At 35.9% G+C, this 13,357-nt stretch overlaps 1 protein-coding gene across 1 annotated transcript in view; it reads right to left on the bottom strand.

The window, feature by feature from the left end:
• The window catches only part of PDK1 (pyruvate dehydrogenase kinase 1), a 45,620-nt gene that overhangs the window by 28,541 nt on the left and 3,722 nt on the right, over window positions 1–13,357 (bottom strand). Inside the window, exons 3-8 of the mRNA XM_065931766.1 lie at window positions 12,102–12,173; window positions 9,367–9,551; window positions 8,970–9,065; window positions 7,884–7,961; window positions 6,128–6,204; window positions 4,224–4,322 (exon numbers count right to left, since the gene is read on the bottom strand). Coding sequence (XP_065787838.1) covers window positions 4,224–4,322; window positions 6,128–6,204; window positions 7,884–7,961; window positions 8,970–9,065; window positions 9,367–9,551; window positions 12,102–12,173 — 607 coding nt within the window. The remainder of the gene's footprint in view (window positions 1–4,223; window positions 4,323–6,127; window positions 6,205–7,883; window positions 7,962–8,969; window positions 9,066–9,366; window positions 9,552–12,101; window positions 12,174–13,357) is intronic.

The raw sequence follows: 13,357 nt of genomic DNA, 5'->3' as shown, positions 1-13,357 counted from the left end.
GTCTCCCGCATTCGCAGGTGGATTCTTCACCACTGAGTCAGGAAAGCCAGTTTCATGATATATACTTAATAAACTAGGAATGAAACTAAGCTTTCTCAAGCTGATGAACAGTATTTATGAAAAACCCACAGCTGATATCACACTTAATGATGAAAGACTGAAAGCTTTCACTTTTAAAGAAGAAAACATAACTTGTATATATGTGCTGTGTGTTGTGTCCAACTCTTGGCGACCTCACGGACTGTAGCCATCCAGGCTCCTCTGTCCATGGAATTTTCCAGGCAAGAATACTGGAGCAGGTTGCCATTTCCTCCTCCAGGGGATCCTCCCTACCCAGGGATCAAATGGGAGTCTCTTAGTCTCCCGCACTGGCAGGCAAGTTCTTTGTACTAGCACCACCTGGGAAGCCCTAGTTGTGTGCATCAGTTCAGCTCAGTCGCTCAGTTGTGTCCAACTTTTTGTGACCCCATGGACTGCAGCACACCAGGCTTTCCCGTCCATCAGTCACCAACTCCCGGAGTTTACTCAAACTCATGTCCATTAAGTCGGTGATGCCATACAACCATCTCATCCTCTGTCATTCTCCTCTCCTCCCGCCTTCAATCTTTTCTAGCATCAGGATCTTTTCCAATGAGTCAGTTCTTTGCATCAGGTGGCCAAAGTGTTGGAGCTTCAGTTTCAGCATCAGTACTTCCAATGAATATTCAGGACTGATTTCCTTTAGGATGGACTGGTTGGATCTCCTTGCTGTCCAAGGGACTCTCAAGAGTCTTCTCCAACCGTTCAAAAACATCAATTATTCAGTGCTCAGCTTTCTTTATGGTCCAACTCTCACATCCATACATGACTACTGGAAAAACCATAGCTTTGACTAGATGGACCTTTGTGGCAAAGTAATGTCTCTGCTTTTCAATATGCTGTCTAGGTTAGTCATAGCTTTTCTTTCAAGGTGCAAGTGTCTTAATTTCATAGTTGCAGTCACCATCTGCAGTGATTTTGGAGACAAAAAAAATAGTCTCTCACTGTTTCCATTGTTTCCCCATCTATTTGCCTTGAAGTGATGGGACCAGATGCCCATGATCATGGTTTTCTGAACGTTGAGTTTTAAGCCAACTTTTTCACTCTCCTCTTTCACTTTCATCAAGAGGCTCTTTAGTTATTCTTCATTTTCTGCTATAAGGGTGGTGTCTAAAATGTGCCAAAAGCCAGGAAATAAATAAGTAGTTGAGAGCGTTATTAAGTCCAGATCAAATACTTAAAGAATTCAGTTGAATAAGTAAATAAATGTTTGTTCTTAATGGCATAATAAAAAAATAGCTCATTATATCAAAGAGTTGGACATGACTTAGTGACTGAACAACAAAAAAAAACATGGAAGAAAGAAAAAAAAGACTAAAAGTTCTCCTAAGATCAGCAATAGAAAGGGATACCAGTTCTATTCAGCATCGCACTGGAGGTTCTAGCCACACCAATTAGGCAAGGAAAAAAAAATTCAGATTGGAAAGGAAGAAGTAAAATTATCTCCATTTGCAGATGACATGGTCTTATGTAGAGAAAATCCTAAGGCATTCACAAAAAATATTATAAGAACTTATAAATGACTTTTGCAAGGTTGCAAGATACAAGATCAATACATAAAAACCAATTATATGCCTATATACTGGCAATATATAATCCAAAAATTAAGAAAACAATTCCACTTAAAAAGCCCCCAAAAGAATGAAATATCTGAGAATAAACTTAATAGATGGAAGTATAAGACTTGTGCACTGAAAATCAGAAAACATTGTTGAAAAAAAGAGATTTAAATAAGTGGAAAGACATCCTGTTGTTCACAAACTGGAAGATTTACTTGATTTAAACATTGAACTTGATCCCCATAAAAACTCAAGCTAATGTTTTTTTGCAAAATCTGAAACACTGATACTAAAATTCTTATGAATATGCGTGGAACCCACAATAGTCAAAAAACATTGAAAGAGAACAACAAAGTTTGAGGAATCACATTTGCCAATTTCAAAATTTACAACCAAGAAATAATAATCAAAATGTTCCTAAGGAAAGATATGCAGACCAATGGGACAGAACTGAAAATCAAGAAATAAACCTATATATTTATAAGCAATTGAATTTTGACAATGATGACAAGAAAATTCGAATGAGAAAAAGTAGCCTTTTTACAAATGTTACTGGGACAACCAGATAATTTACAGGCAAAAGAATGAAACTGGAGTCCCTACTTCAAATCATTTACAAAAATTAACTCAAAATGGATCAAAGACCTAAATGTAAGAACTAAAACTTTAAAACTCTTAGAAACAAAGAAAGGCATATATTATTGTGACTTTTGAATTAGGCAATGGCCTCCTACATGTGACACTAAAAGTACATGCAATAAACGAAAAAAACAGAATAATTAAAATTCTTCAAGATTAAAACCTTTGTGTTTCAAAGAACACTCAAGAAAGTGAAAAGGTAAGCCACGGAATGGGAGAACACTGGCAAACCATGTATCTCATCAGGGACTAGTATCAACAATAGAAAATAAACAAATGGAGAAAGCTCTTACAATTCAACAATAAAAAGGCAACCTACTTAAAAACTGAACAAAGGATCTTAATTGACACTTCTTTAAAAAAAAAAATACCATGAGATATTAGAATCAGAATGGCTATAATCTCATAGAATGGCTACAATTAAAAAGACTGACAATAACAAATGTTGGTAAGGATGTGGAAAAATTGCTACCTTCATTCATTACTGATGGAAATGTAAATTGGTAAGTCACTTTTAAAATGAGTTTGGTATTCCTCGGAAGTTAAACAGAGTTACCTATAAACAATTCAGCTTTTAGGTATATACATAAAAGAGACCCGAAAACCAATGTTCACTTGTACACAAATGGCAGCATTATTTATAATAACAAAAAAATGAATGAATACATGCTATAACATTATATTGAGTGAAAGAAGTCAGTCACAAAAGACTACATATTGTATGACTGAATTTTTATGAAGTGTCCAAAATAGGAAAGTCTGTACACAGAAAATGGATTAGTGGTTGCCAAAGGGTGGGGAGAGGGAGAAATGAGAAGTGACTGTTTTTGAGCACTGGTTTTTTCTTGGGAGTGAGGAAGATGTTCTGAAATTAAACAGTGGTATGGTTACACAACCTTGTGAACACACTAAAAACCACCGAATTGTATATTAAATAAAAAAAGAACACTAGATATCTTCAAAATTCCTGAAAGATGATTATTTCTAGTCTGGAATTCCATGTATGAACTTAAATACTGGGAAAATGGCAACTGAGGCTAGGCAACTGAGAGGGGAGATGCTCTAAGAGAGCTAACTCCTCAGCTACCATAACCAAAAGCCAATATTTGCTGTTTAAAAAATTTTAATTTCACAAACAGCAATATTAGAAAATGTCTTTCAACTACAGCAATACTAAGAGAAATAACAAGGAACTGACATATTTCATTTTCATCTCTCTGCATTTATTAATTCAACAGAAAATTTAAAATGATTATTTAAAAAGGAGAAACATCATCATACTCTAAGAAGCTGAGCTATCTAAGAAAAATGTAGTAGAAAAGGCTTGGGACTAGGGTCAATGAACATGAATTTGAGCAAACTCAGGGAGATAATGGAGGACAAAGGCGTCTGGCATGCAGGAGTCCATGGCATCACAAAGAGTTGGATAAGACTCAGAAACTTATCAGGGGTCACAGGACTGACATCCTGTCCTGTGTCATTTATTTGCGATCTAATAATGAGCTAATCACTGTGTCCAGTTTCTGTAAAATTGAGAATAAAATTACCTTTGCCCCTTACTGAAGAGCTGTTAGGAAAATCAAATGAAACACTTAAAAGCAGATTTAAAAGCATTGTTTAAAAAGCAGAAATTATGTACTATCTACATAATACTATAAATACCCAAATATTTTAGATTTCACTTATCAAAGTAGATATCAAACTGGACAGACATCAATTTGCAAAACTGTCTGTCTCCAGGGTTTACTTTAACCTGAATCATCTGGATGAAGGGTCAGAACAGAAACAGACTCAAAGGGAAATTTCATAACCTGCCAAATAAATGAAACGATGTGCTTATTATCTATTAGGAACAGGATTTCTTCTTCTGGAAATAAATTACGTCTTCTGGAAAACATGTACATGTCCGTACATTAATTTTTAAAAATTTAAAAAACCAGCACTTACCTTCACAGTCAAATCCTCTTTACCTAGTGTGACGTGGACCTGAATAGGCGGATAAACACCTTTGTCAGCATGATGCTCCATCGTTGCTCTCATTGCATTCTGAAATACATAAGGGTTACGTTAAAAATACAACTTTAAAGAAAGAGAGAAACTAAGTACAATTTTCAAGTAAATATGTACTCCTTGATATTTTTAAAGAATTTAATGAAAACATGCCTAAGAATCATAATTCATAACTAAATTTAAAGAACTACTTCTAAAAAATAAGTCATTTTAGAGGACTTGGTAGGTAAAAATCCCAACTAAATTCTGCATATTTTCTAAAATCAGAACCGCAACATTTTTAACTAGCTTCATATGAAAGCAGAAAATTCTACCCAAATATTTTTATAATTTGGTAGATAATGGGCAAACCTTATTTTTGAAAACAGTCTCATCTCTATTTTAAAGAACCATTTTAATTGTCATAAATTGCTTGAAGAAAAAGCAATTTTTTCATTTAGTACTAATAGCAGGTCTTATTATGATGTAGAAATGAATCTAATTTACTACTAATTGGAAAGTAGAATATTTATTTACACAGTAAGACAGTTTTGACCAATTCCTAAAGGATACAGGGTACACAACATCAACAGAGCATAAGCACTAAGCAATCACATGACATGTAGCATTGAAGCAGGAACTGCTAAGCCTAGATGCAGTTTAAAAGACAAAAGACTGGACTGCACGTGGAGTGTGTAGCCCTGGAACACCAATAGGACACAGTCCCCCGAGGAAGAGATTCTGTCCTCTCTACCGAAGGTCATTTAAGATCAGGTTTCAGATGGAAGCCATTATTACAGACATAATATAAAATCTATTACATAATATGGTAATATTTCTTTTACTAAGCATCATAGGGAACGAAATCTTTAGGTGACTGAAATTTCAAGGAAAAAATTACTTTTAATACTTTTAGTGCAAATCATTTATTCATTTAACCACTTTGGTAGAAAGTTTTTTGTAAGATATTAGAAACATTCTTGCTGACTTAGAACCAAGAACATTTTTCAATCTTTGCTATTCTAAGACAGTCAGCCAGTTTTTCTATGTTTCAGTGTATTTTTCTTTTTTCATGATCAGGCTGAAAGCCACCTCTTCTCTCTTCCACCTGCTCCTGGCTGAAGACATGCTAATCACACTGAGAGAGACTACAGGCTTGATGTGGGGTAATATTTTCAGCCACATGGACCCATACTCCTCATCACCCACTTTCCTGTCTACCAGCAACTGTCTTTGGTATGCTGATGAGAAAAAATGTACTTTCAACATTATGAGCACAATTGTATTTAGTTTTCAAAATTTGTTGTAAAGAGCAAATATAACAGCAGAAGTCACGTAAGTCAATGTAAGTGATTTTCTCCAAAAAAATGCATACAACAATGCATATGATAGTAGGACTGTGGTCCTTTAGGGGTGGAGAATCATTCTAAATATTTTGCTTTGTAAAAATACAAATAAAATTGTATCAAACACGTATAATGTGCTGCCATTGTATAAGACATTTAGGATGTTATTCTCAATCTTCCTAACAACCTGGATAATAGTATCCATGTTATCCATGTTTGACAGAGGAGGAAACTGAGGCTTGGGGTTGAGGGACCTCCACAAGGTCACATACATTTTAGGTGGCTGAACTGAAATTCAAATCCAGGTCTCTCTGAGTCCCAGGTCTGAGCTTACCACTACACTGAGGGCATCAGTGTTGATCAACAGCTTATCTCCATTGATGTGCCATGACGCTGAACACCAACAGCATCTTTTAATGAAACTGAGGAAAACCTGGTAGACTATTTAAACTTTCAAAGCAGATTCCTAATCTTAGGAAAGGACTGATAAAGGTGATGTAATACTATGTTACAAACCTTGAAAAGTTCAAACACCATGTGATAGAGATGGGATGGTACATAAACCACTTGTATTGGCTGTCCTGGTGATTTTGCTACAGAGCAGAAGAGAAAAATATGAAAGTACAGAGAGATGTGCTTAAAGCATTTTAAAGACTATATTGTGTAGTGCTGAAAAGAAAACATTTACTATGGAGGATAGTACTACTGGGGGGGAGAAGGGCTACACCCTTTACTTTACTGTATCTGTGTTTGAATGCCAGGCTCACACAATTTATACCTGCCTGTGACAACATGAGTCCTGCAGTCACGCTTGCAATCCTGCATAACCATCTACCAACCCATCTTCCCATTCTTGTTTATGATGGTTGAGTCTGTTTAAGACACTCAGTCTTATGGTCAGAATTTTTTCCTTCCAAAAAGAAGTGTTAAAGTCTTTAAATTCCATGGTCCAACTCACATAAATACATTCTTTCTTTAAAAAGCTATTTTTTAATTGTTTCACCCAGGTGGGATGTTTTGTTTTATTTTGGGCATTTCTGTGCATATAGATTCAAATAAAAACTTTGAGTTAGCATTGACTTATCAAGGGCCACTAATTCTACATTCAAACATGTTTAACAGGAGCCCAGTTGGGGGGAGAGAACAGATAATAAGCAAACCAGAACTTTCAGTGAAGGCGTAAGAGTCGCCATACCTCAGAATTCTCATTCAGGCAATAAGCTGGACTCTCCAATGAATAAACTGGCTCTCGGAAACACAGATGGTATATCTGGAAACTGCCCACAGCAGTTCAGGTTCCCAAACTATTACTTGTGCCTTGAGGTTCTTATTCACTCAAAGTACTATTATGGCTTTAGAAAAACCAGGTAACTCTATTTTCAAGGGGGCAACTTCTTCCACTGCCTTCCCACTCTAAGGTTCAGAATACAACTCAGCAGAAGCCTATTTAATTTTATTCTTCTTACAGGGTCATTTTAACTGAGGTACTGTCTCCCTCTGTCAAACTACCCTACCTCCAGGGAAAACAGAGACAACTCATCAATCTCCTTCCAAGGCATCTAAACCTTTTGTGTCCAAAAGAAGACCATCAGAGATAATCAGTCTCAAACAGATGGACATCTTTCTTTCTTCTTTTACATCTCCAGTTTTTTTACTTCCTCGACAATAAAAAGTTGGTTTACAACTCAGCAAGTAGAAATCTTAAAGGGTAAACCTTACATTAGTGAAGTACATATAAAAGTCAGATGTAATTTTCTTGAAAGCATTAGTCGCTCAGTCGTGTCTGACTCTTTGCGACCCCATGGACTGTAGCCCACCAGGCTCAGGCTCCTCTGTCCATGGAATTCTCCAGGCAAGACTACTGGAGTGGGTAGCCATTCCCTTCTCCAAGGGGTCTTCCTGACCCAGGGATCAAACCCGGGTCTCCTGCATTGCAGGCAGATTCTTTACCATCTGAGCCACCAGAGAAGGATCACTTTTTTCTGTGACTAACCAGGAAATAAAAAATAAGCAAAGAATCAATATTATCAATTAAAATAATGAAAATGGGAAAGAAAAAGGCAAAATGTCTTTCAGAAAAAATCCAACTAAATTAAAAAATATACATATATACGTACAAACACATAAATACATATATTTTTAATATGATTTCTCTCCCTCAGCTTTCATATCCAATAAAGAAGTTGTTTTATATTAAAACAAATCTAACTTCTTATCATTCCTTCTCAGGTAATCATAACACTAATCATTAAGGAAAAGGCATCAGGCTTACCATTTAGTTCTTCAAGTTCTAGTTCGGGAGAGTTAATATAATACAAATCACACAGACGCCTAGCATTTTCATAGCCATCTAGTGCGAATCAAAACAAAAAAGTCATTAAATAAATTTACTTCTGCTTCATGAAGATGGCAATAATATATAGACAAATGAAATTTTAAAGCTTTCTACAGAAAAAAATATATACTTTAATAATCTTAGTTTGGGGAAGGTCTTTTTAAAATATGACATGACAAAACCTAAGGCCATATAAAGCAAAAAGTGACAGATATGATTACAAAAAAATTTTCAAATATCTGTATGGGAAAAGACACCATAACAAAGTAAAAAGAAAACCAGCAGATTGAAGAAAATATTTACAATACATGTAACAAAAATTTTGAGTTGGTAAGGGTTTAGGGAATACTCACTCTCATTCATTGTTTGATACATGTTTGGAGTTATAAAATTTTAAATGCATTTTAAATATTTTTAATTATAGAAATCCTGCCTTCTAAAATACTAGCAAAAGTCATCACATATATAAGGATGTCTACTGCAATACTGTTGGTGATAGAAACAACAGAAATATGCATCAAGAGGAGTATGGATTAATACATTCTGATACATCCCTAACAGTCATTCAAAAACCTGGTGTATATCCACATGTACTACACACAGCACAATGTTTGTAAATTTACAGAAAAACATACACAAAGTATTTTATGTTCCAAAAGCAGCAATGTAAGACCAACAATTATGTGTGTGCACAAGCATACATGGTACAAACAGAAGAAGCTGTGGCAAGATACAAGCCAAACTATTATGAATTATGGCTTCAATATAGGGAATTAGGAGGGAATAAGGAAATATTTTGAAGTCAAATAGATACCCTCATAATATCACCACCTTTTGCCTAATAAAGCATGGTATCAACAAAACATTCATCCTATACACAGTGCACAATTAGTATTATAAAGTCATTTTTAAACCCATGCATGGGTTATATCATTTTATCTCATGATTCAAATAACTGTTTTAAGAAAAAACACGCAACAATTTTGATTTTGGCATTCTTTCTGAAAGGAGAAATGTATTTACCTTTAATAACTTCAACCACATTGCAATTTGGATTTATACTTCCAACATGTTTGCGATGAGATAGGCTTCCTTTGCCTTTTCCACCAAATAATAAAGCTATAAAAAATTAAAAAACAAATAAAATAAGCTAAAATACACAATGTCGCTGTCTGGATTTGAATACTGTTTCTCTAACTGGTACCAAACAGTAGAACAAGTATTTTCCTTAAAACATAAACATTTCACGTAACGTTAAACATAAATTTAAAAACCTTTCAAAGGCAGTCTATTTGCTTTCCTTAATAAAAAAAAAAAAAAGTAAAATTAAATGTTCTCCCTAAAAGGAAGTTTTCTAAATAAATGTAAAATATATCAACACAGATTATTTAGCTTCTTCTCTTGACTTCCAGACACTTACAGTGCTGATTAAGTAACATTCTAATTGAAATTCGACTCATGTAGAAACGATCCAAAAAATACTGAACATTCTGGCTGGTGACAGGATCCACCCCGAAGCTCTCCTTGTATTCAACCACACCTTCAGCCATTGTGGGTATCACGTCATTGTGTCGGTTCCTAATCCGTATCACAGTGTCTGTAAAGCTAAACAAAGCTGTCTGTCAAAACAACCAAATATTTTGGCAAGTGAATGTGATACTAAAATCTAAATTTAGCCAATTATACTAGACAAGAGATGCCTAATTCAGTAAAAGCAGCATCAAGGCATGTTTTCTTACACTTAAGTAAATTTCAGATCATAAAATATACCATCTCTATGGAGTTGTTAAGAAACTCCAAAATAAATAAAACTTGTGAAATGTAATTATTTTCTAGGAACTCCTAAAAGTAAGGCTGCCGCAAAACACAATCCTACCAAATGTGAAGGGTTTTCTTTAACCATCATCAACTAAGATTATTTCAACACCTGCTAAGAGGATGGGACCCAGGCACAGTCAGCATAAGAGAAGACAGAGCACTTGCTTCCAGGGAACACGTGCTCTGTAAGGTATGACGATGAATGAGCCAATAAAGGCTGTCTGTTTTGGAACCATTCCCCAGGTTCAAAAGAGAAAGGGCCACTTAGAAAAGTAGAAAGGAATTCTAATTCCATTCATTCTATGAGTTTAAAAAAAAATGGGAGAAGAAAAAGTGACTGTGTGTTCAAAGAAAAATCTTCAAATCATCCAGCACTTCTATTTCTGTCATTTGAAGACACTGTTGCTTGAAGACACTACTGCATGGCTTTGCCAACAGACGTCCGTCTAGCTAAAACTATGGTTTTTCCAGTAGTCATGTATGGATGTGAGAGCTGGACCATAAAGAAGACTGAGCGCTGAAGAACTGACGCTTTTGAACTGTGGTGATGGAGAAGACTCTTGAGAGTCCCTTGGACTGCAAGGAGATCCAACCAGTCAATCCTAAAGGAAATCAGTCCTGACTATTCTTTGAAAGGACTGATGCTAACGCTGAAGCTCCAATACTTTGGCCACCTGATGCAAAGAAATAACTCACTGGAAAAGACCCTGATGCTGGTAAAGATTGAAGGCAGCAGGACAAGGGGACGACAGAGGATAAGATGGTTGGATGGCATCACTGACTCAATGGACCTGAGTTTGAGCAAGTTCTGGGAGTTGGTGATGGACAGGGAAGCCTGGTGTGCTGCAGTCCATGGGGTCACAAAGAGTTGGACACAGCCCAGCGACTGAAGTGAACTGAACTGCATGGCTAATTTAAAGAACTAAATGAAAGAGGAAACAAGTCTTAGTTGTGAGTAACAAAATCCACCTAATAATATATCCATCAGAACTCATACTTTCAAATGACTGCTTCCTCATTCAAAGTCTTCAAAGTCATCATCTTGATTACTATTAACCTATTCCAATGATGGTCTCATTGCTCAAAACATTTTTGGAATTCCTAGTCTGTAATTAGTTTCAAAACCAAACTGTTAATCCAAAATACAAACAACAAAACTCCTCAAAAACAGTTCATCATTTCTAGTCACTTCTTAATCATTTATTTCACATCTCTCTCTTTTGTCAAAACCAAAATAGCATTATTCCGCCTGGCTGCCCACATTATTTTTTTAAAATTCAGCTCTGAATGACTATTTTCAGAAGGTTTTTCAGCATAACATTTACCTTTAAGTAAGACTGGATGGGTCTAAATCCATTTGCTGAGTTAATAGTATTTAAGACTAATGCTATTTTAAGACTTTTTGTGCACAGACAGTATCTCTTTTTGCACAGATAGTATTATTTCAGTAGAGTCATTTTAAAGAGTAAATGACATCATCTGTGTAAATTTTGCTGCATACCTTCACAAATTCTTGGTGTTATTTTCAGACCAAAATCATGTTTAAAAAGTGAAATGTTGCTATCACCTTTAAAGACAGGAAAAAAAAAATGTGTAATGGACTTGGAGGACAACAACAGAGACAGTCTTTAAGTTCTGAGCAACATTCACTGGAATAAGCAGGTAACTTGCCTTAGGGGACTAGGGGGCTTATTAGTCCTGGCATGTTGATTATTAATAGGTCACATTACTTACATTGTCTTGCAGACCACAGGTCATAAACTAGAGACAAGTTTTTGTCCTGCAGGCCTTCAGTGTTTGTTGAAAGTTTAGTTTCCAATCTTTCAAAATTAGGAAATCTAACTTAAAAAAACAAAAATAACTAGACTTGCAGCTTTTCTTATACCCACTTCCCACAAGACACACACACACATCATGTGATCTGGGCAGTGTTTCTGCTCGGCAATGGTCAGTAGAGCTGAGAGGCTGTCCTTCAGAAGCACGCACTCATCTCCAAGTCTTCACCAGTCTCCTACCATCCAAGTGGCCCAGAGACCACATCAAGATTTCCCCTGCTCACCACATTTGAACTGCATCTTTCTTTACACTCGAGTGAAGAGAAACATGAAGCTTTTCTTATGCCCAGTCCAATTTCTGAATTTATGTTATCTGGCTGGCCTATATGGACTGCGACAGACACATATACCATCATATGTTCTAAAGTAGCAAAAAGCCAAAAGTTAATCAATTTCCCTAAAATGATCCAATAGCAATACATTTACATTTTTATATGATGTTCAAAGAGTATATGATGATGTTTTATATGACGTCCAAATAAGGCAAAACAACTGTACTTACTCATAAATAGTTTTAGCATCTTCAGCACTTTTGTCCTTAAACTCAAGAAGCTCTTGAAGACTCTGGATATACCTAAAATGTAAATCAACCCCTTGTAAGGTTGTTCTTTTATATTTTGAAAGTCCGATATTATGAAAATGATCAAGTGGCATTTTAAATATTTCTTTACTGTTAATTAATTTTTAGCAAATTATGATTGAAGTGAGATTTGTATACCCATTCACATTCAAGCAAAGTGCCTGACAGCAATTAGAAGGTACATTTTCTCCTAAAAGCTTAGGTTAAATTTAAGAATCTATTTCTTTTTTCAGTTCTCTACTCTAAGTAGTTTTTAAATTTCTTAAAATTACCACTGTACATTACAGTATAAATATACTGATGGTCATGGGAACTGAGTCTGTCACCAACAATTATGTGATCTTGGGCAAATGACTTAACTTGTCTTAGTCTCAGTAAAATGTGGAGGCCAGCTTACCTTGGTCTAAGAATCTAACTTAAACGTCATTATTTTAAAACTGTAATTGTAGATGTTACATCCAGTCGGCAAATGCTTATTGAAAGTCTACAATCTAACACATGGTTCTTCTAAACAACTGAACAAAAACACAAAAGTCATGAAAATACACATTTTTAATTTACTTAAAAATACAATGGAGCAAATGACCTGGGAAAGGAGCAAAATGAGCAAAGTCAAATGACTGAAGGTCATGCTGCAGAGCACAATGGCAGCGAAGGGCCAGAGCCAAAACACCTATCAGTCAATGACCTCTAGTGTAAGGTCTGCTTTGGCTGGACCTTCAGCTGCCATATTGTAGTAGGTGTCCAGGGGCGATGAAAGTGTTTTAAAAATCTGCAAATCTCCATGTTGGTTTGGAAAGTTGTTTCTGACAAACAATATGCCCTACTGCATGTCAAGGCATTCCAAAGTCTAGTGATTCTGAGTCTACTGTTGTGACTTAACCCTTACTCTTCACTGGCAAGAACAATTATGCTTTTATTCAGAAGATACTGAAACCAAGCAGGACCCTGTGGGGCTCCTGGGCACAGAAGCCTTTCCCTGGCCCCCATTTCATATTTGTAGGCAACAGACTCCAGTCTCCATGATCTTCCTTGAGGTCCAAAGGGCAGGTTCAAACAGGTGCTCATCAGGGAAGAGAAAGGATGCAGAGACAAGGGAGAAGCAGCCAAGAAACAATGGTGCAGACTTGGGAGTCGGTCCGGTTTCACCTCAAGAGATACACATCTTTGAATTCTTT

The sequence above is a fragment of the Muntiacus reevesi genome, chromosome 3, assembly GCF_963930625.1.
Source record: "Muntiacus reevesi chromosome 3, mMunRee1.1, whole genome shotgun sequence".
Lineage (NCBI taxonomy): Eukaryota > Metazoa > Chordata > Mammalia > Artiodactyla > Cervidae > Muntiacus > Muntiacus reevesi.
Note: the sequence above shows the minus strand (reverse complement) of the source record. Positions and strands in the feature narration are given on the sequence as shown.